Genomic DNA, 24,209 nt, shown 5'->3' with positions numbered 1-24,209 from the left:
CACCGTAAAGCTACATTGGTATGACTTACTTCTCTGTTTTCTGAAGTGTGCTTGGAGGCTTGCTGCCTGCTCCTTGGCTTTTCTCAACCACCTTCGAGGCAGCAGGAGCAGCACTGCTCTGAGGCTTATTACTCTTCTTGCACAGATCCTTCATCTCTACGAGGCCCTCGTCCAGAGCCTTGATGAACACGGCCGAGCAGGTCTCGGTGCTACCGTGGAAGCTGGTCACGCTGAAGAGGAGGTGGTCTGACTGGGGGTTGTAGCAGCACCCATACCCATTAGGAACCACCGGGCCATAGCAGCAGAACATCTCCACTGTGGTAGGGACCTGAGGAGGATGTACACCAGTTAATACCCATCTACCTGCCCCAGTCTACCTGCAGGTTGTTTTGGCATTAATACGTGTCACATATCAGTTTGCAAACAATGTAATTGGGTTAATAAAGCCGCATTCAAACATGGTCTCTTTTTTGCTTTCTTGAGTAAGGCAGCTCCAAAATGCAGGTGTTTCAGCCTAGCTCAGTGCTTTCTGTGGTGGAGGGGCAGCCAACGGACCATACAGAGTGTAGGGGTTGGTAATGTTCTCTAGTTGCGCCGTGATTGGCTCAATGTTCTGTCACTCATGGGGAAACTACGTCACCACAAAATCTACAGGGAGAGCTTGAAAATTCAAGCCCCTTGGGTGCAGTCATAGAGTTACATTAGAAGTGCCCATCCAAGAAGGCTCAAGGTCATTGGCCACAGATAAAATGACGTCAAATCACGTTATATCTATAAGCCTCTACCGTAGCTTTGATTGGACTGATCATGTCAACATCATACTTTCAAAATCTTAGGTAGCAAGCTAGACAAGCAGTCATCATCATGAATCAAGTCAACAATCTACTGGCAAATCCTTTTCAAACCTTGTCATATGAAGATAAATTATAGATCAAATGTCAATCTTAGGCTCATCGGCCATTGGACATAAACATTACACAATAAATTGGAAAATACAAATTCAACTATGTGTGGTTTGGAAGGAATCAGTGGCTAACTGCAAGCATTGCAAAGCAATCACTAGCCTGCTATTCAGTGGAGAAGGTGTGTGGTCCAAGTCTGGGTTTAAGTGTCTCTTTTCCAAGCTTAAAAGGATCAACATTCACATGCAACACCATGGACCAGAAAAGGTTGAATACATTGGCCATGCTGTCAATCCAGCATGACTTCTGCCACGTTCAAAACAGCTGGAAACTCGGAACTTGGACATCTCAGACTTCAGTGAAAAAAACGAGTTCTGACTGGGAAAATACGTTTTGAACGGTCATCCAACTCAGAATTCCAAGTCGGGAACTCTGGCCTCTTTCTAGAGCACCGACCTGAAGATCACTGCCGTCATGATTCGACCTTGTTTTTTGTCTAGCTCCCAGTTGTCTTGAAAGCACCATAAATCCAGAGAATTCTAAAATGACATTTGCCCACAAGATTGACCGCCGCGCCACCTTCCTGTTGAAGTGAGCACAGCACAACGGTGCAAAAAATTTATTGTATGCTGCTGCATAAATTATGTAATATGCCAGGGAGATATGTATACTGTAGCTAAAAAAGTAATACTAAGTGTATGTTGTGTAGTAAGCTGTTAGTAGCCCATGTGCCTCACCCTAATAATTTGGTCCCTTTCCCCCTCATAACTTAACCTACTGTTCTGACTTGGTGGTGCACATGTTTTAGAGAAATGTCATAATCGAATATTGTACGAGCTTTCATTGTCTGCTTATATGCCCCCGTTATGTTCTGAATTCTGTCACTGTACATTTCAAAAGTGCTAAACAAATAGTTATATTGACTACGTCCGTCTTAGCTTGCTCATTAATGTCTTAATCGAAATTACGGATTGCCTCTTATCCGCTCATCGCTCCCTTATGCCATAGTTCATACATCTCAATTGTCATTAGACACCACATTTGTTTAAGCAAGTCAGTAAATGAAGCTGAATGAACTTTTTTGCTGCCAGACAAGGCTCCACTGATAGCCAGGTGTAGCGGTGGTAAGGATTCACTCCATGGTGCTGAAAAGAAAGCTCTGCTGTTGGGACAGCTTTATGTAGGCCCTAACAGTTTGTGGGCACCGTTTGTCACCGTTATAGTGCAATTAATGTATTGTTTAGTGTTGTGTTGTGTTGTGTTGTGTTGTGTAGCGGCTTTGCTGGCATGCATCCCAATTATTTTTTGGGAGTTTACCCTACCAAGATTTACATGCAAAATAAAATAAAATAAAATGAAATTGTATTTGTCACATGCGCCGAATACAACAGGTGTAGACCTTACCGTGAAATGCTTAATCAACAATTCAGTTTTAAGAAAATAGAGTTAAGAAAATATTTACTAAATAACCTAAAGTTTGAAAAAAGTAACACAATAAAATAACAACAACGAGCCTATATACAGGGGGTACCGGTACCGAGGCAATGTGCGGGGGTAGTTGAGGTAGTTGAGGTAATTTGTATATGTAGGTAGGGGTAAAGTGACTAGGCATAGATAATAAACAGTGAGTAGCAGCAGTGTGGGGGGGGGGGGGGGGGGGGGGGGGGGGGTCAGGCCTACCACTGTTGTGTCGTCAGCAAACTTAATGATGGTGTTGGAGCCATGCCTGGCCACGCAGTCGTGGGTGAACAGGGAGTACAGGAGGGGACTAAGCACACACCCCTGAGGGGTCCCCGTGTTGAGGATCAGCGTGGCAGATGTGCTGTTGCCTAGCCTTACCACTTGGGGGCGGCCCGTCAGGAAGTCCAGGATCCAGTTGAAGAGGGAGGTGTTTAGTCCCAGGGTCCTTAGCTTATGATGAGCTTTGTGGGCACTATGGTGTTGAACGCTAAGCTATAGTCAATGAACAGCATTCTCACATAGGTGTTCCTTTTGCCCAGGTGGGAAAGGTCAGTGTGGAGTGCAATTGAGATTGCATCATCTGTGTGGATCTGTTGGGGCAGTATGCGAATTGGAGTGGGTCCAGGGTTTCCGGGATGATGGTGTTGATGTGAGCCATGAGTAGCCTTTCAAAGCACTTCATGGCCACCGACGTGAGTGCTACAGGGCGGTAGTCATTTAGGCAGGTTACCTTAGCGTTCTTGGGCACAGGGACTATGGTGGTCTGCTTGAAACATGTAGGTATTACAGACTCGGTCAAGGAGAGGTTGAAAATGTCAGTGAAGACACTTGCCAGTTGGTCCGCGCATGCTCTGAGTACACGTCCTGGTAATCTGTCTGGCCCTGCGGACTTGTGAATGTTGACCTGTTTAAAGGTCTTGCTCACATTGTCTACGGAGAGCGTGATCACACAGTCGTCCAGAACAGCTGGTGCTCTCATGCATGCTTCAGTGTTGCTTGCCTCAAAGCATAAAAGGCATGCAGCCCGTCTGGTAGGCTCGCGTCGCTGGGCAGCTTGCGGCTGGGTTTTCCTTTGTAGTCCGTAATAGTTTGCAAGCCCTGCCACATCCGACGTGCATTAGAGCCAGTGTAGTAGGATTCAATCTTAGTCCTGTATTGACGCTTTGCCTGTTTGATGGTTCATCTGAGGGCATAGCGGGATTTCTTATAAGCGTCCAGATTAGTGTCTCGCTCCTTGAAAGCGGCAGTTGTAGCCTTTAGCTCGGTGCGGATGTTGCTAAAATCGCCACTGCCATCTACTCAGGTATTCTTTAACTAGGGATTTATAAGTAGTTATATAAACTGTTACTGATTACTTCAAAGATTATTTATATATACGTAATAAACAATTATAACACAATTGGTTGAAATAATGTTATTGTCTTCTAGCTGCTTGTCAAATACTAAGATTAGATGTATGCATGCTTGACTTTGGATAAAAGCGTCTGCTAAATTCCACATACTATATAGGATGTATTATGGTTGCACTAGAAATAGCCACATAGCAAAGCGATGACTAGAGGGTATACCTGACTGGTGGAGAGAATGAACTGGTTACTGGCCACATAAGTTTCATCTGTGAAGATCTCCGGCCTCTCCATCTTGAGCTCTTGTGAGATCTCTCTGAGTCCTAGAAGGTGATTGTCTATTCCCAACCCTTTAATAGCCTGTGAAACACCAAAAACCTTTAGAGCACCATGTATTTAAGCTAGTTAGGGCCCAATTCAATCAGATCTGCTTTAGCCGACATCTACATAGCTTTTAACGGTGTCGTAGGTGGAACTGCGTTAGAGCTGTCAAATAAACAAGTGGCTACCGGCATTATACCTAAAGCGCATTAAGAGAAATCCCATGCAGCCTTCTTTACAAGTTTGAAGACTGGAATGTGAGATGTAATCTACACCTCTATTAGGATGATAAAAATCCTTATTATTTAGTTTAATGATTTTCAATTTGAGCGTCATTATTTCTATATAAGCTACACTCTCTCGTTCTGAACTTTTAACGCGAGTGGGGCGGGTGTGGCTTCGTGACAATGATCACAAGAGCAGCTGCTCCGATTTGACAGCTACAACGCCGTTCCACCTCCAACACCGCCAAAACATCAGCTATCGCTGGTTAATGCTTGATCTGATTGAATTTAGGCCTTAAATTAGATGTTTCTCTTTATCAAATGGACTTATACAGTGGACAGTTTATTCAAATTTTGCACTTACTGCGATTGTGTAATTTGTCTGGGCGTTAATTGCATCCAACAATCGTTTCATCTTTTCTGAATCCTGTAAAATTGAATACAAACAAGATCACAATAAATAATTACATTAAGTCTTATGAGCTAAATATGATTACTCCACCTTGAACATGTTATGAGAGGAGACAAGGGTTCATATGAGAGATCGTGCTTGAAATCTGTAGAGAGATCAGCTGCTTTTGTGTGTGTGTGTGTGTGTGTGTGTGTGTGTGTGTGTGTGTGTGTGTGTGTGTGTGTGTGTGTGTGTGTGTGTGTGTGTGTGTGTGTGTGTGTGTGTGTGTGTGTGTGTGTGTGTGTGTGTGCGTGCTTCTGTGCATTCATCCGTGCTGGCTGGTGTGTTTGTGGCTGGAATGACGGACTCTCGACTCTGGTGGGAGGGAGGCGATGGCACCAGTTAAGAGGACATGATGAACAGTATAATGGGAGTAGCCCAGTAATTGGGGGTCTAAGTAAGAAAAATGACTCACAGAGAGAGAGGCCTTCTCGTCCGTCATGGCCTTCACAAAGGCCAGAGCCTCGGAGGTAGCTGAGCGGATGTTGTCCACCCGCCCCTCATGGAAGCGACGGATAGACGCACTTTCATAAGTGGACACCAGCCTTCCATTGCATCTGAAAAATATATAATTACTGTATATCAATGGAGTCATGTCCTTACATTCACTTTATGTGTGACCAACGAAACAAAGCTACTTTAGGTTTTTGTTGTATTAAAATGACTGTAATTAATTAGCAAACAATGTATTAAAATGAATAGTGTGCTGATACAGTATAATAAGTCTTAATTTGTCAAAACAACCAACCACATGTCCTTTTTGATACATCTCATACAGGTGTACCTTACCTGTAGAATGCCAGTTGTAGAGCCACCTGTATGTATGCATCTGGGCTCATCTTCTGTTTCTTGATGAATTCTTTTCCATAGACCTCAAACTTGTGCACATCCATGTCCAGATCTCTAACCAGCCTGAGGAATAGAAAACATTGATAAATATAAAACAACGTTTTGATTCAAAATGCAGTGGTTATTGTGGTGAGGGGGTAAGATTAAGGGTGTCTGTGTGTGTGTGTGTGTGTATGTGTGTGTGTGTGTGTGTGTGTGCTTCCATGCATGTGTGTGTCTTACCTCTGTAGTCTCTCAGCAGAGGCCTTCAGGAGGCCATTGGTGTGGGGTGTGGTCTTCCAGAGCAGTCTGGCAGGAGTAGGAAGTTCCAACATGCTGGTGGCCCTCCCCATCTTGGAGGGACTTCCAGTCCTGTGGAGAGAGCACATCGCATGACTTCCTTAGAATCATGTATTATTATTTAGAATCATTTATTATTAATCAACAGCGTGCTGCTTTATGACAGACCTCAAATAATACATTCGCTGTAAATGTGAAAGATCTGATTTAAGATTTAATGTCATAAACTGGCTGTTAACTATATTGCACAGAACCCACAATAGAACCTTGGGGGATACCAGTTTGTCAACTCCACATAGATTTACCACCATATGGATGCATTCATGTTTGGTTCCTTTGCTTACATAAATTTCATCAGGTATTCAGTACACGCCACCAGAACGATCCCCTCGAAGGGTGAGTGCTCGCACACCGTTCCGCAGACTCCGTCCTCCCCTACAACAAACTGAAATAGAGAAGGGTTACACATCCTGCATGTAACCTTCTACATTTCTTTCTATTCCATTGCATGGGCTCAGGGCCTGTATTTATAAAGCATCTTGGAGTAGGAGTGCGGAGCTAGGATCAGGTCAATCCCGTCCATATTATCTTGTCTTCTGTAAAAGGCAAAACTGATCCTAGATCAGCACTCGTATTCTGAGACACTTTATGAATACGGGCCGAGGGTCGTAGTGCCATTGGCATGGCCCTACCTGCATTGGCTTGTCATACCAGCGGTTCGCCCCCATCTTCTCATGGCCTCCTCCATGGAGCATCAGCAGGGCTCGGCTGGTATCCCCAACCTCCATCCCACTGGGGTCGTCCAGACACACCACACACAGACACTTCTCGATCACAGCCAACGACTCTCTGTTTACTGAATCTGAGTGAGGGAGGGATGGAAGGAAGGAAGGAAGGAAGGAAGGAAGGAAGGAAGGAAGGAAGGAAGGAAGGAAGGAAGGAAGGAAGGAAGGAAGGAAGGAAGGAAGGAAGGAAGGAAGGAAGGAAGGAAGGAGACTAGGTCAGTTTATGCAAATAGATGTGTTTTCATAGTCTTGCCATGATTTATTTCAAGTTATTACTATGATGATATTATTACTTGATATTTGTGTTATTATTATAGTTATGATATAATGTAGACTGAAAGATGTCTGAAGTGAAACCTTTGATGAGCACGTCTCTAGCTTGGGCCCATTCTGTTCTTCCATCAGACGTCAGCAGACCAAACGGAGGCTGTCTCTCCTCTGAGTTCTCCGCCATCTTCACTATCTTCTCCAACTGGGTTAAGATGTCCATTTCTTTCAGCTTTTTCTTGTTTACCACTAGGTCCAACACAAAGAACTGAGAAGAGGAAAAACAACATTTTTAGGATTTATTTTATTGTCCCCGAGGGGAAATTTGTCATGAACATTAAATTGTGTTCGAATATTTACAGGTTAAAACATACATCTGATTTGATGTGGTTTATTATAGGACCTCATAATAGATGACTGGTATTACAAAATCTTAAAGCCTTTCCTCCAAGGAGCAATTAAATGTAGCAACGTATCACTCAAACAGATACATTGGTTCAATAGGCTGTTAGAAAATAAAACCTGCTAATGAAAACACATCAGTCATTAGAACCCAATAGCCCTTGTTGGTTAACGAAGGTCAAGTCAGAGAGGAAGAGGTTAACGAAACACTGCACCACCTGCTGTGCATCGGTCCATACTGTAGCTGGCTAACTAAAGTCCTGCTGTGCATCGGTCCATACTGTAGCTGGCTAACTAAAGTCCTGCTGTGCATCGGTCCATACTGTAGCTGGCTAACTAAAGTCCTGCTGTGCATCGGTCCATACTGTAGCTGGCTAACTAAAGTCCTGCTGTACATCGGTCCATACTGTAGCTGGCTAACTAAAGTCCTGCTGTGCATCGGTCCATACGGTAGCTGGCTAACTAAAGTCCTATGGGTCCTGGTCAAAAGTATTGCATTACATAGGGAATAAAGTGGCATTTGGGACGCAGCCTGAAAATATGAATCCTGTGCCGCGATCAATTGTCCATGTGACTCAAGGAGGCTCTCAGACAAAATGGCAGATTCAATCAGTAATTTAGTTTAATCTTCTGTTTCTCCACAGGGATGGCTTCTTAATATGTGCCACTGATTGATAGTTCCTGAAACCATCTCCAGGTATGGAAGGGACTCTCTCTTCCTCCGCCTCACTTTCAGCCTTTTCGTGTGGTGTGAGTGAGATAATTGTAAAATGTAACTCTCGGCCTCCCGCCCTCATAGTCACGATTACTTTGACGGTCTTCACATTGTTTATTGTTTATTTTGACGTTTCTGACGTTTTCCGTATATGAACTTTGAACCATGTCATATATGATATACAGTGCCTTCAGAAAGTATTCAGACCCCTTGACTTTTTCCAAATTTCGTTACGTTACAGCCTTATTCTAAAATGTATTAAATCAATAAAGATCCTCAGCAATTTACACACAATACCCTATAATTACAAAGCGAAAACAGGTTTTTAGAAATGTTTGCTAATTTATATACAAATAAAAACAGAAATTACTTATTTACATAAGTATTCAGATCCTTTGCTATGAGACTTGAAATTGAGCTCAGGTGCATCCTGTTTCCATTGCTCATCCTTGAGATGTTTCTACAACTTGATTGGAGTCCACCTGTGGTAAATTCAATTGATTGGACATGATTTGTATGCACACATGACTGTAAGTCGCTTTGGATAAAAGCGTCTGCTAAATGGCATATTATATTATTTGGAAAGGCACACGCCTGTCTATATAAGGTCCCACAGTTGACAGTGCATGTAAGAGCAAAAATCAAGCCATGAGGTCGAAGGAATTGTCAGTAGAGCTCCGAGACAGGATTGTGTCGAGACACAGATCTAGGGAAGGGTACCAAAATCTTTCTGCAGCATTGAAGGTCCCCAAGAACACAGTGGCCTCCATCATTCTTAAATGGAAGAAGTTTGGAACCACCAATACTCTTCCTAGAGCTGGCCGCCCGCTTGGAGTTTGCCAAAAGGCACCCAAAGTATTCTCAGACCATGAGAAATAAGATTCTCTGGTCTGATGAAACCAAGATTGAACTCTTTGGCCTGAATGCCAAGTGTCACATCTGGAGGAAACCAGGCACCATCCCTACTGTGAAGCATGGTGGTGGCAGCATCATGCTGTGGGGATGTTTTTCAGCGGCAGGAACTGGGAGACTAGTCAGGATTTTGGCAAAGATGAATGGAGCAAAGTACAGAGAGATCCTTGATGAAAACCTGCCCCAGAGCGCTCAGGACCTCAGACTGGGGCGAAGGTTCACCTTCCAACAGGACAACGACCCTAAGCACACAGCCAAGACAACGCAGGAGTGGCTTCGGGACAAATCTCTGAATGCTCTTGAAGGGCCCATCCAGAGCCCGGACTTGAACCCGATTGAACATCTCTGGAGAGACCTGAAAATAGCTGTGCAGCAACGCTCCCCATCCAACCTGACAGAGCTTGAGAGGATCTGCAGAGAAGAATGGGAGAAACTCCCCAAATACAGTTTTGTCAAGCTTGTACAGTGGCTTGCGAAATTATTCACCCTCCTTGGCATTTTTCCTATTTTGTTGCCTTACAACCTGGAATTAAAATAGATTTTTGGGGGGTTTGTATCATCTGATTTACACAACATGCCTACCACTTTGAAGATGCAAAATATTGTTTATTGTGAAACAAACAAGAAATAAGACAAAAAAACAAAAAACTTGAGCATGCATAACTATTCACCCTCCCAAAGTCAAAACTTTGTAGAGCCACCTTTTGCAGCAATTACAGCTGCAAGTCTCTTGGGGTATGTCTCTATAAGCTTGGCACATCTAGCCATTGGGATTTTTGCACATTCTTCAAGGCAAAACTACTCCAGCTCATTCAAGTTGGATCGGTACTGCTGGTGTACAGCAATCTTTAAGTCATACCACAGATTCTCAATTGGATTGAGGTCTGGGCTTTGACTAGGCCATTTCAAGACATTTAAATGTTTCCCCTTAAACCACTCGAGTGTTGCTTTAGCGGTATGCTTAGGGTCATTGTCATGCTGGAAGATTGAAACAGGTTTCCCTCAAGAATTTCCCTGTTTTTAGCGCCATCCATCATTCCTTCAATTCTGAACAGTTTCCCAGTCCCTGCCGATGAAAAACATCTCCACAGCATGATGCTGCCACCACCATGCTTCACTGTGGGGATGGTGTTCTCGGGGTGATGAGAGGTGTTGGGTTTGCGCCAGACATAGCGTTTTCCTTGATGACCAGAGTACCTTCTTCCATATGTTTGGGGAGTCTCCCACATGCCTTTTTTTCTGGCCACTCTTCCGTAAAGCCCAGCTCTGTGGAGTGTACGGCTTAAAGTGGTCCTATGGACAGATGCTCCAATCTCCGCTGTGGAGCTTTGCAGCTCCTTCAGGGTTATCTTTGGTCTCTTTGTTGCCTCTCTGATTAATGCCCTCCTTGCCTGGTCCATGAGTTTTGGTGGGCGGCCCTCTCTTGGCAGGTTTGTTGTGGTGCCATATTCTTTCAATTTTTTTTATAATGGTTTTAATGGTGCTCTGTGGGATGTTCAAAGTTTCTGATATTTTTTTTATAACCCAACCCTGATCTGTACTTCTCCACAACTTTGTCCCTGACCTGTTTGGAGAGCTCCTTGGTCTTCATGGTGCCGCTTGCTTGGTGGTGCCCGTTGCTTAGTGGTGTTGCAGACTCTGGGGCCTTTCAGAACATGTGTATATATACTGAGATCATGTGACAGATCATGTGACACTTAGATTGCACACAGGTGGACTTTATTTAACTAATTATGTGACTTCTGAAGGTAATTGGTCCCACCAGATCTTATTTAGGGGCTTCATAGCAAAGGGGGTGAATACATATGCACGCACCACTTTTCTGTTATTTATTCTTTCGAATTTTTTGAAACAAGTTATTTTTTTCATTTCACTCATTTCACATTTCACTATTTTGTGTATGTCCATTACATGAAATCCAAATAAAAATCCATTTAAATTACAGGTTGTAATGCAATAAAATAGGAAAAACGCCAAGGGGGATGAATACTTTTACAAGGCACTGTAGCAAACTATCACGGATTACAAAGGGAAACCCAGCCGCGAGCTGCCTAGTGACGCAAGCCTACCAGACAAACTAAATTCCTTGTATGCTTGCTTCGAGGCAAGCAACACTGAACCATGCATGAGAGCACCAGCTGTTCCAGATGACTGTGTGATCACACTCTCCGTAGCCGATGTGAGTAAGACCTTTAAACAGGTTAAAATTCACAAGGCCACAGAGTAAGACGGAATACCAGAACGCGTACTCAGAGCACACGCTGACCAGCTGGCAAATGCCTTCACTGACCCAGTCTCTAATACCTACATGTTTCAAGCAGACCACCATAGTCCCTGTGCCCAAGAATGCCAAGATAACCTGTCTAAATGACTGTCGCCCGTAGCACTCACCTCTGTAGCCATGAAATGCTTTGAAAGGCTGGTCATGGCTCATCCCAGACACCCTCCCACTCCAATTCGCATACCGCCCCAACAGATCCACAGATGACGCAATCTCTATTGCACTCCACAAGAGGAACACCTATGTGAGAATGCTGTTCATTGACTACAGCTCAGCGTTCAACACCATAGTGCCATCCAAACGTATCGCTAAGCTAAGACCCTGGGACTGAACATCTCCTTCTGCAACTGGATCCTGGACTTTCTGACGGGCCGCCCCAAGGTGGTGAGGGTAGGCAACAACACGTCCGCCATGCTGACCCTCAACACGGGGGCCCCCTAGGGATGCGTGTTTAGTACCCTCCTGTACTCCCTGCTCACCCATGACTGCATGGTCGCGCACAACTCTACCACCCATCATTAAGTTTGGCAAAGACACAACGTGGTAGGCCTGATCACCGATGACGATGAGACAGCCTATAGGGAGGAGGTCAAAGATCTGGCAGTGTGGTGCCAGAACAACACGCTCCCTCAACGTCAGCAAGACAAAGGAGCTGATCGTGGACGACAGGAAATAGAGGGCAGAGAACGCCCCCATTCACATCGACAGGGCTGTAGTAGAGCGGGTCGAGAGCTTCAAGTTCCTCTGTGTCCACATCACTAAGGATCTATCATGGTCCACACACACCAACACAGTCGTTAACAAGGCACGACAATGCCTCTTCCTCCTTAGGAGGCTGAAAAGTTTTGTCATGGGCCCTCAGATCCTCAAAACGCTATACAGCTGCAGCATTAAGAGCATCTTGACTGGCTGCATCACCGCTTGGTATGGCAACTGCTTGGCATCCGACCGCAAGGCGCTAGAGAGGGTAGTGCGTACAGCCCAGTACATCAATGGGGCCGAGCTCCCTGCCATCCAGGACCTATATACCAGGCGGTGTCAGAGGAAGGCCCTAAAAATTGTCAAAAACTCCAACCACCCAAGTCATAGACTGTTCTCTCTGCTACCGCACGGCAAGCGGTACCGATGCACCAAGTCTGGTCCGCAAAAACGGGAAGCATAGAAATAGTGCACATAGAACAGATCTACTGCTTCTTAGACTTGCTTTCAATGACATTGACAGATCTATAACTCACATGTTTATGTGAATTTCTTTTGGTCGCCCAGAAGGTATATTGCAGCTTTAAATAGTTAACTAAATAGCTTCCAGGACTATCTGCATTGACCCTTTTTGCACTAAATTTTTTGACTCATCACATACGCTGCTGCTATTCTTTATTATCTGTCACTATATCCCTACCTATATGTACATATCTACCTCAATTACCTCGTATCCCTGCACATGGACTCAGTACTGGTACCCCGTGTATATAGCCAAGTTACAGTTACTCATTATGTATTTATTAATACTTTTATTATTTATTATTATTTATTATTACGTGTTTTACTTTTCTATTATTTCTCTATTTTATTTTCTCTCTGCATTGTTGGGAAGGGCCTGTAAGGAAGCATTTCACTGTTAGTCCACACCTGTTGTTTACGAAGCATGTGACAAAGAAAATTTACTTTAAATTTCAATTGCGCCGCTACTGATTGAATCGAGCCCTTAGTCTCTCTCTGACCTGGTTCTTGCATGCCACGATGATATGCTCCTGCTCAGTCGACCCAGTCTTGTGGATGATGAGGGTGTCCCTCTTGTGGCCGGGCAGACGGTATGTGTTGAAGAGACGGTAGTACTGCTTCATACACAGAGGGGTCCCAGCCAGCTGGCCCCGAGCAAAGTCCACAGGCAACGACCGCCTGTCAAACCCCAAGGCCCAGGAGACACACAGACGCAGAGACTCAGACAACCCTCAGCTGCTCTGGAGAGGACATTTATATTCTACATGGTATGTGTACTCTGTTTCTGTATAAATAAATAAATAAATACTTGTTTGTTTAATTTTCTAGATGAGGTCTGTATACTCTGTTTGTATGTGTTATTTATGTTTATGATAAATAGTCCACCGGCAATGCCCGCCTGTCAGGCAGCAGGCCAGGAAACACACAGAGACACAGAGGCATGGGACCTCAGACAACCTCAGCTGCTCTACAGGGGCGTTTTATCCACTTATATTCTAGATCCTTCAAACTCAACTCTGGACCTCGAAGCCAGTTCCACTGCATTTTTTCATTGCTCTCTTCTAATCGGGGACTGATTTAGACCTGGGACACCAGGTGTGTGCAATTAGTTATTAGGTAGAACAGAAAACCAGCAGGCTCTGGACCTCATAGTGTAAGAGTTGAATACCCCTGTTGTAGATTGTCTGCATATTCTGTTTATAGATAAAAGTGTTATTTTCCCCCTTTATATTCTAGAATATAGATGATCTTTATACTCTCCTTCTACAGTATAGAAAAGAATAGAAGCGTTATAAGGTGGACATACTGTATTTAAGGGCACTCACGTGTCAATATGTTCCTTGTACTCCAGAACTCCTGTGATGAGGTGAGCAGCGAATCTGAGAGGATGGAGAATAGAAAGACTGATTCAGCACACAGCACACAACACACAACACACAACACACAGCACACAGCACACAGCACACAGCACACAGCACACAACACACAACACACATCACACAGCACACAGCACACAGCACACAACACACAGCACACAACACACAACACACAGCACACAACACACAGCACACAGCACACAGCACACAACACACAACACACATCACACAGCACACAACACACAGCACACAGCACACAACACACAACACACATCACACAGCACACAGCACACAACACTCAACACACAGCACACAGCACACAGCACACAACACACAGCACACAACACACAGCACACAGCACACAGCACACAGCACACAGCACACAGCACACAACACACAACACACAGCACACCGCACACAACACACAGCACACAGCACACAGCACACAGCACACAACACACAGCACACAGCAAACAGCACACAGCACACAGCACACAACACACAGCACACAACACACAACACACAGCACACAGCACACAGCACACAGCACACAACACACAGCACACAGCACACAACACACAGCACACAACACACAACACACAGCACACAGCACACAGCACACAGCACACAGCACACAACACACAGCACACAGCACCCAGCACACAACACACAGCACACAGCACACAGCACACAGCACACAACACACAGCACACAACACACAGCACACAGCACACAGCACACAACATCATTAAGACTGGCACAATACCAAGTGTACATGTAACAGTAGAGTCATTTAATTACATCCATTATTGAAATATACTCTTCAATTTACAATATACAATACACTCTAACAATATACTCTACAATATACTCTACACTATACTATACAATATACTATACACTATACTCTACAGTATACTCTACAGTATAATCTACAGTATACTCTACACTATACTCTACACTATACTCTACAATATACTCTACACTTTACTCTACACTATACTCTACAATACACTCTACAATATACTCTACAATATACTCTACAATATACTCTACACTATACTCTACAATATACTCTACACTATACTCTACAATATACTCTACACTATACGCTACAATATACTCTACAATATACTCTACAATATACTTTACAATATACTCTTCTTCATACACTTTTTTCCATATATATACAGTATATGTATTACTGAATTGTAACTATATAATTGTTCTGCATGTGGATATTTAATCATCCACATTCCTCATTTAAATATCCACATGTACTGATTGACAAACAGTTATAGGCTGTTACTTTAAAAAGTATGTTTGTCCATCTGCATCTGCTCATGATGCTTCAAACGCACGCAAGACACACCACAGCCCCCTCCCACATCTCTCATTGGAGAGCTATAATCAAATTTCTTCTAGATTACAGGGCTATGCTGTGTCTGTGTGTGTGTGTGTGTGTGTGTGTGTGTGTGTGTGTGTGTGTGTGTGTGTGTGTGTGTGTGTGTGTGTGCGCGCGCGTGCGTGTGTGTGCGTGCGTGTGTGTGTGTGGATGTTTGTGTGCGCGTGCGTGTGTGTGTGCGTGTGTGTGTGTGCGTGTGTGTGTGTATGTGTGTGTGCGTGTGTGTGTGTGTGTGTGCATGCGTGCCTGTGTGTGTGTGTGTGTGTGCGTGTGTGCGTGCGTGCGTGTGTGGATGTGTGTGTGTGCATGTGTACGTGTGTGTATGTGCATAGTGGGCGGTGTGTGTATCTAGATAGGGAGTAAAACACAGCGCCACGTCAGCCCTGGTGTTTTCTGTCATTTGTCTCAGTGTTAATGTGTTCAAATCCCAGATCAATATACAAAGTGGGCTACACCACAAACATACACACACACACGCACAAACACACATACAGATACTTACACACATTCACCACCACACCCCTGTATGGAGGCTGTGGATGGGGAGGAGGAGGGCAGCCAGCTAGGCAGGCCACCAGTCTCAGCGGACTGCTTGGATCTGTCACTCCCAATCTAATAAGAGTTTCTGTCGGTCTATTAGGAGGCTGTTCTGGAGGTCCTGGGAGTTTTCACTTAGCTCACTGGGAGCTGACAAAAGCTAATGTTGAGTAACAGTACACAGTCTGGATCTGGATGGTCTTGTGTGTTTGTGTGTGTGTTTGTGAGTGTGTGTGTGTGCGTGTATGTGTGTGTATGTGCGCGTGTGTGTGTGTGTGTGTGTGTGTGTGTGTGTGTGTGTGTTGTCTGTCAGGCGGGCAGACCACAGCTCATTTAATAAGCAGCAGAGAAGTAGAGAAGAGATGATGCAGACTGGCTACTGATACTCTCCATGTACTGCAGCTTGTAAATCTGGTTTGGTTTATACCTGCTGAAAACATTGTTGTAAAATCTGGTTTGGTTTATGCCTGCTGAAAACATTGTTGTAAATCTGGTTTGGTTTATACCTGCTGAAAACATTGTTGTAAAATCTGGTTTGGTTTATGCCTGCTGAAAACATTGTTGTAAAATCTGGTTTGGTTTATGCCTGCTGAAAACATTGTTGTAAATCTGGTTTGGTTTATACCTGCTGAAAACATTGTTGTAAAATCTGGTTTGGTTTATGCCTGCTGAAAACATTGTTGTAAATCTGGTTTGGTTTATGCCTGCTGAAAACATTGTTGTAAATCTGGTTTGGTTTATGCCTGCTGAAAACATTGTTGTAAATCTGGTTTGGTTTATGCCTGCTGAAAACATTGTTGTAAATCTGGTTTGGTTTATGCCTGCTGAAAGCATTGTTGTAAATCTGGTTTGGTTTATGCCTGCTGAAAACATTGTTGTAAATCTGGTTTGGTTTATGCCTGCTGAAAACATTGTTGTAAAATCTGGTTTAGTTTATGCCTGATGAAAACATTGTTGTAAATCTGGTTTGATTTATGCCCGCTGAAAACATTGTTGTAAATCTGGTTTGGTTTATGCCTGCTGAAAACATTGTTGTAAATCCGGTTTGGTTTATGCCTGCTGAAAATATTGTTGTAAATCTGGTTTGGTTTATGCCTGCTGAAAACATTGTTGTAAATCTGGTTTGGTTTATGCCTGCTGAAAATATTGTTGTAAATCTCTCACCAAGTGTGGTTTACAGTACAGGACAGGAAGCATAACAACCATGTATTGCAGTGCACCAGCACCATTGTATGTGGCAGTATAATACAATACTGTACTCTGTATATTGTATTTACCATTATATAGTTGGACAGTTTCTAGTTGTATAGGGATTCAGGATGAGAAAATTTGAAAATGCGAAATAAGTAACTATCTAAATAAGTAACTACATAGTTCAATGTACACAGTCTCTCGTTAGAGTAGCTGAATTTGGTTTTCGGTGCCAAGATTAATATGTACATTACTTCATCTTTTCAAGTGTAATTCAACTGGTTATCAGTCAACCAGCACTAATCTGATTGAGAAAATGACTGCATCAGCCCCTCAATGAATGAAGCATTGCTGTTTAGTTCTTATTTCACACTGAGAAAGTTAGTCTTTTCACATACCTGAGGGAGTCTTTCACATACCTGAGGGAGTCTTTCACATACCTGAGGGAGTCTTTCACATACCTGAGGGAGTCTTTCACATACCCGAGGGAGTCTTTCACATACCTGAGGGAGTCTTTGCGATCTCTAAAGTTTTGTTTTGGGAAGACCATGGCAGGATTGGAGTTGACTGGTAGGGCCAATCTCTGATTCAAATACATGTCTTCTAGCCAGTAGTCATAAACCTGAGAGAGAGAGTGAGAGAGAGAGAGAGAGAGAGAGAGAGAGAGAGAGAGAGAGAGAGAGAGAGAGAGAGAGAGAGAGAGAGAGAGAGAGAGAGAGAGCAAGAGAGAGCGAGAGAGAGAGAGAGAGAGAGAGAGAGAGAGAGAGAGAGAGATAGAGAGAGAGAGAGAGAGAGAGAACAGACACTCTACTTTGTCCATCCATGTTGGCAAGGTGCCAACAACTTCTCCTGCATGTTTTTAAACTGTGGCTTCGTTGAACAGGCTTCAAACACAATACTGAAAACGTGTTCTTAGAAGGCAATCTCATGGGCATCAGTGTGAGAAGCCATCAATATCATGAGGGCACTGTGTATCATAGCAAGATGGAGAGGAGGGGAGGGGAGGGGAGGAGGGGAGAGGCTGCAGCAGGAGGAGTGGGAGTTTGATAGATAACAGAGAGAAAGAGAGGACAAAAGGACTAGAGGAGGAGAGGAGGAGAGAGGCTGTGGCGGAGGAGTGGGAGTTTGATAGATATCAGAAAGCTACTTTAATTCAGGACTGACTGATCATCTAAGTGGCCAGTGATGGATCGGTCCTGCAGACACCAAGTGGCAGATCTGATAGATCTATGGCTACAGCTTTAGTTCTTTCCTCCTTCCGTTGCCAGCTGTTATTGATGGTCCAAGTATATTGGGCCATTTATGGAGTTGATAGTGTCTTCGATCACAGTGTGGAGACTCTACAGTCTTTATGGACAGGTCTCCAATGGGTTATCAAAGGAGATTGTTTAGCTTTCCATTATCGACACACTCCTGATGTATCACACCTTTAGGTCATGTTTACTTCTACTTGTGGTCTACAATGTATCACCCTTAAGTGATGTCGAAGTATACTGTACACTCTTAGAAAAAAGGGTTCCAAAAGGGTTATTTGGCTGTCCCCATAGGAAAACACTTTTTGGTTCCAGGTAAAACACATTTTGGTTCCATGTAGAACCCTTTTGGGTTCCATGTAGAACACTCAGTAGAAAGGGTTCTACAGTGCCTTCAGAAAGAATTCATACCCCTTGACTTATTCCACATTTTGTTGTGTTACAGCCTGAATTCCAAATGGATTACATTGATTTTTTTCTAACGACAAAGTGAAAACATGTTTTTTGAAATTTTAGCAAATGTATAGAAAATGAAATACAGAAATATCTAATTTACATACGTATTCACACTCCTGAGTCAATACTTTGTAGAAGCACCTTTGACAGTGGATTTCACCATGAGGCCAATGGTGACTTTAAAACAGTTACAGAGTTTAATGGCTGTGATAGGAGACAACTGAGGATGGATCAACAACATTGTAGTTACTCCACAATACTAACCTAATTGACAGAGTGAAAAGAAGGAAGCCTGTAGAGAATAAAATATTCCAAAACATGCATCCTGTTTGCAACAAGGCACGAAAGTAATACTGAAAAAAATGTGGCAAAGCAATTCACTTTTTGTCCTGAATACAAAGTGTTATGTTTGGGGCAAATCTAATACAACACATTACTGAGTACCACTCTCCATATTTTCAAGCAAAGTGGTGGCTGCATCATGTTATGGGTATGTTTGTAGTCATTAAGGACTGGGGAGTTTTTCAGGATAAAAAATAAACTGAATGGAGCTAAGCAAAGGCAAAATCCTAGAGGAAAACCTGGTTCAGTCTGCTTTCCACCAGGAGATTATTTCACTTTTCAGCAGGATAATACCCTAAAACAAGGCCAAATCTACACCAGAGTTGCTTACCAAGAAGACAGTGAATGTTCCTGAGTGGCCGAGTTACATTTTTTACTTCTACTGAAAATAATAAATTGGCAAATGTTGCACAATCCAGGTGTGGAAAGCTCTTAGAGACTTACCCAGAAATACTCACAGCTGTTATCCTGAGTGGTTTCCTTCCTCTTCGGCAACTGAGTTAGGAAGGACGACTGTATTGTTGTAGTGACTGGGTGTATTGATACACCATCCAAAGTGTAATACATTGTCTGCATTTTTCTTCTTCTTTTTTTACCCGTCTCTGCGAGGCATTGTAAAACCTCCCTGGTCTTTGTGGTTGAATCTGTGTTTTAAATTCACTGCTCGACTGAGGGACATTACAGATAATTGTATGTGTGGGGAACAGAGATGAGGTAGACATTCAAACATCATGTTAAACACTATTATTGTCCTGCAACTTATTATGTGACTTTTTAAGCAAATCTTCACTCCTGAACTTATTTAGGCTTGCCATAGCAAAGGGGTTGAATACTTATTGACTCAAGACATTTCAGAATTTTCATTTTTAATTAATTTGGAAACATTTGGAAAAACATAATTCCACTTTGACATTATGGGGTATTGTGTATAGGTTAGTGACATAAAATCTAAATCAATGTTCAATTCAGCCTGTAACATAACAAAATGTGGAAAAAGTCAAGGGATGTGAATACTTTCTTTAGGCACTGTACATGGAACCCAAAAGGGTTCTACCTGGAACCAAAAGGGTTCTATCTGCAACCAAAACATTATAGATAGCACCTTTATTCTAAGAGTGTAGAAGTATAAGGGTATGCTACTTTGCATGCTTTACACATGTGGGAGCTAAAAGGTAAACCGGCATCCCATCCCACACCAAGTCTGACTTCTGTTTCAAAAACAATAGAAACCTAACAAGGATCACACTCCCATAGTGGTTAACAGAATGTATTTGAATGTTTACAGTTACTAGAGGGTCTTGTCTGCCTCCCAAATGACACCTTATTCCCTACAGTGCACACTACCTTTGACCAGAGCCCTTGCACTATATAGGCAATAGGGTACCATTTGGGACACAATGTTTGTCTGAGTGAGGGAGGGAGGGAGGGAGTTTACCCAGTGAGAGAGGGAGGGAGTTTACCCAGTTGTATGTCTTGTCGCTCCTCTCCAGTAGTTTCTTCTGCAGCAGCTCTCCAGTGCCGCCTGGCTCTCCAAACTTCTCCACGATGGCTTTAGTCTTCCGATATTGTTCCTCCTTCACCAGGTGTTTCATACAGCTCAGGTACATGTCCAGGGTCTGCTTCAGTGGTGGGACAGGCACCTTGGACAGGACCTAACGTTGTGGAGATCAATCAATCAATCAGTCCCTCTGTAATGGTTGGATTGGGATAAATATTGACTCATTGAGGCTGCACCCAAAAGGACAAAATGTGTTAATCATTATAAGGAAGCTGTTTTCCAGCCTGTAGGCATTTATTCATTCGTCTGAGCATTAAAATCCCTAATTTGCTTCCTGAAGTTTCTCTTTAAAGCTTGTATTCTTAGAACCTGAGTGAATTATTCATTCGAACTGCTTGAAGCCAAGTTGAGAATGAATTTTACAGCGCCCTGTGGGATACGAAAATGATCCTTTTGATCGAAACAGCTATGGTTATTTTATATTTAGTAAAATGCTAATGAAAAGTACTGTATACGGAGTAGGAGTAAGTGTGTTGAGTGTTGACTAATTATTTGTCACAATTTGGCCTGATATGTTTTAATCCATTCTGTCATTCTGGCCAGTGTAACTTGTGAGAATGGTGCCAAATAAGGGTTATTTGGCTTGTAACCACAGTGGAACCCTTTTAGGTGCTATATGGAACCTTTTTTTGAAGGTTCTACAAAGAACCATGCTCATAAAGTTCTAAATGGAACCTGTATGGTGTTATCAAGAACCCTTTTCTAAGGTTCTATAAAAATCCATTAAAAAAAGGTTCTATATAGCACCTAATAAGGGTTCCGCTCTGGTTACAACCCTTTTTGGGGCTATATGGAACCATTTTCTACGGTTCTTTATATAACCTTTATGGAGAATGGCTCTCTAAATAATTTGTTCAATCTCAAAGGTTCTATGTAGAACCATACAGTATAGTCATACGTAACATTAATAGCAAAACACAACAGATTAGATAAACTGGAGTGACACTTTCATTCACAGTTGCACAAAAAGAGCTGTGTGCAAACCACGCCCCAAAATATTCTAATGAACCGCCGCCCCGACGTTTTATTTATTACTAAAATAGGAAAGAACCCTTTTCTGAACTGCAAAGAACCATTGAAGGGCTCAAAGGGATTATTTGGGTCAGTATGGTTCCACATAGAAACATCACCGTTCCCAAAGGACCCTTGAGGAACCCTAATTGATTAGTGTGTAAATCAAATGTGAAACAGGTATGATTGAATGCATAGGTTGGCGATATTTTACCCTGGAATTAGCCCCAAGCGAATGGCCACTCTTGGGGGAGATCAATTCGAATCGTATCGTTCTGAGTTCAATTGTATTTAATTAATTGATCTCCAGTGGACAATTGAAGTGTCACACCACGGGCTTGTGCTTCGTTCATATTCGCCGTAACCTAAACCAATGGTGCTGTGTAAATTCTAGTAGCATATAGTTAAGTGCTCTGGCAACAGAAACGTGAATTGTAGAGAGACGTTTGACTTCCCGGATTACTTCTCGGTATTGTTTACAATTTGCAGAATGTGTGTATCTTCCTACAAAAAAGCTTCGATAAATTTGCTTTTACATGATAAAAGTTTAGACTTTAGAGAACTAGAATTTGGCCGCAAGTATCACGGCTTCCAGAGCTCTGTTTTAGATCATACATTTGCATTATATCAAGTCTGAGAGTGTATTTTAATTCCCCGGTTTTGATCATACCAGTGTAATAAAAGCCTTCCAATTCTCTCGTTTTTCCCCTAGCGGTCAGTACAAGGACACAGCAGAAACATTCGCGTTTCAGCACCTATGTTTTTTTCAGTCCCATGGACAGCGCCTGTCTCTGTCACATTTGCAATGGCTTTCAAGCTTGTTGCTGCATACTTTTTCTATTGATAGTCAGTGCGTTGGTTCTGCAATACACTTATGAAAATCCCTTCTCAATACAATTTGTTTAGAAATAGAACAAGTAAGAAGCAAATTTGTAACAATAAATACATACTTTGGAAAACAATTTAGGTTACAAAAAGGACTGTGGTAAATGTCAAGGTAAGAAACGAATTCCATAATCACCAACGCTACTTTGTCAGTCACAAGCAACAATGTGATAAAACAGCAACAATGTGAACTGAGTGAAATAAGTAAAGCAAGCAACGGGATTCTAGATTCTGCAAATTATCCACCAATAAATGACTATCGATTCAGTTATTGCTACTCACTGTTGCGACTCCCTGAATAACATAGGCCTATTATAATTCACCTTATAGGCAGATAATGCAGACATTCTCATAATATACCCGCATAGATAAAGCAAAGATTTGTTTTAGAAATAGTTGATAGAAAGTTACAGCCAGACACAATCCTTATTAAACAATTCATTACACTCAGTGTTTTAAACAATTATAATGTATCGGCCTACATTATTTACTGTATATAGATTATTAATATATCGATTATATATACATATATACAACGTAAGAGTTTCATACATAGCTTTCCCTGCGGCCTTTCGGCGGCTCTCTCTCCAGGATAGGCATGTTGTTATCCAGCCAGAATCGGTCAGGAGGAATTCAAACTCACAAGAGTTGGTTGAAGTTCAGTCTTCTGCATGAAGCCGGTACATCCAAATCATTCAAAAGAAAGGGAAGGAGTATTACTTTAAAAATCGACTCTGAGGATTGCTGCTTTATAACTGTCACTGTCGAGTTCTATTATAAATTAGATTTAAAAACCAAAATCGTATCACCAGGTGTCGATATGGTATGCATTAGTGTTAAATAGAATATATTATTGTATTCAGCATAGATAGATTATAGATACATAACAACCATCACAATCTTTCCACAAGTATTAATCGAGGAGCTGTTTCCTTCCAAGTCATCCAAACTAAGCAAATAATGCACCTGTTAACTTGCTGAACTAGACATATTTGTGAATAATGAGGATAAGGGAAAAGATTTCCGCTTACCTGAGCAATGGATGCCTTCCTTCACTCCTCGAGAGGTCGAAAAGGTTTGCAACAAGATTACATAGTGTCCCGCGTCCGTACATATAACTCACATGATATAACTAAATCCTTTGACGCGAACGAATGTTCGTTCCCCATTCTGTCTCACTCTCCATGATATCCACTCCTAGCTCACACCCATTGCAAGGCTTTGACTTTTAAAGCGCGCTTGCTTAGTAAAGATGCTCTAGGTGTTTGTCTGTCTCTACCTACCCCGCAGGCAGCAAACTCCTCCCATCGAAATCTATTCGTGGAACATATTATTTGACAGCTTGGCTTGCTTCCCCCCCTGCCCACCTCTGACAAAGTATGAAAATGATATTGAGATAGTAGTAGCTACAATCCGCGTTAGCCGGTATGACTTTATTGTTGAGTTTAGAGTGTGTCAGGGGAAAAACCGGGCTTTTTCTGAGTTTGAGAGCTGAAAATCAACGAATAGCTTGACTACCTACACTTGGTTGTCGAGAGAACAATTTCGTTAGAACCGTTCTCCTTGTGGGGCGTCTGCTGCGAGTTTACACAGCGCAAGTGTCAACTTTCAGAACCATGGACAGCGCTGAGCGCCAGCTAGTTGCACCATGACTTTACGCACCACCAAGTAAACGTTTACATGACGTTATATGAACTAAGTCATTCTTAAATAATGAGAATAACATTCACATGCTCTTGTTTCTCTCTCTCTCTCTCTCTCTCTCTCTCTCTCTCTCTC

At 42.7% G+C, this 24,209-nt stretch overlaps 1 protein-coding gene across 1 annotated transcript; it reads right to left on the bottom strand.

Annotated features, from left to right (window-relative positions):
• Positions 1–25: 25 nt before the first annotated feature.
• On the bottom strand, positions 26–23,030 carry chata (choline O-acetyltransferase a; the record flags this gene model as incomplete). The annotated part of the gene is made up of 14 exons (XM_084163987.1): positions 26–328; positions 3,932–4,069; positions 4,619–4,681; positions 5,121–5,262; positions 5,495–5,617; positions 5,777–5,905; positions 6,178–6,278; positions 6,526–6,695; positions 6,976–7,153; positions 12,917–13,094; positions 13,742–13,795; positions 17,429–17,547; positions 20,437–20,628; positions 22,983–23,030. 14 exons carry the CDS (start codon positions 23,028–23,030, stop codon positions 26–28), a joined length of 1,938 nt encoding a protein of 645 aa, XP_084020113.1.
• Positions 23,031–24,209: the final 1,179 nt, after the last annotated feature.

Source organism: Coregonus lavaretus (assembly GCF_964263955.1).
Source record: "Coregonus lavaretus genome assembly, chromosome: 1".
Lineage (NCBI taxonomy): Eukaryota > Metazoa > Chordata > Actinopteri > Salmoniformes > Salmonidae > Coregonus > Coregonus lavaretus.
This window is presented reverse-complemented; position numbering and strand designations above follow the sequence as displayed.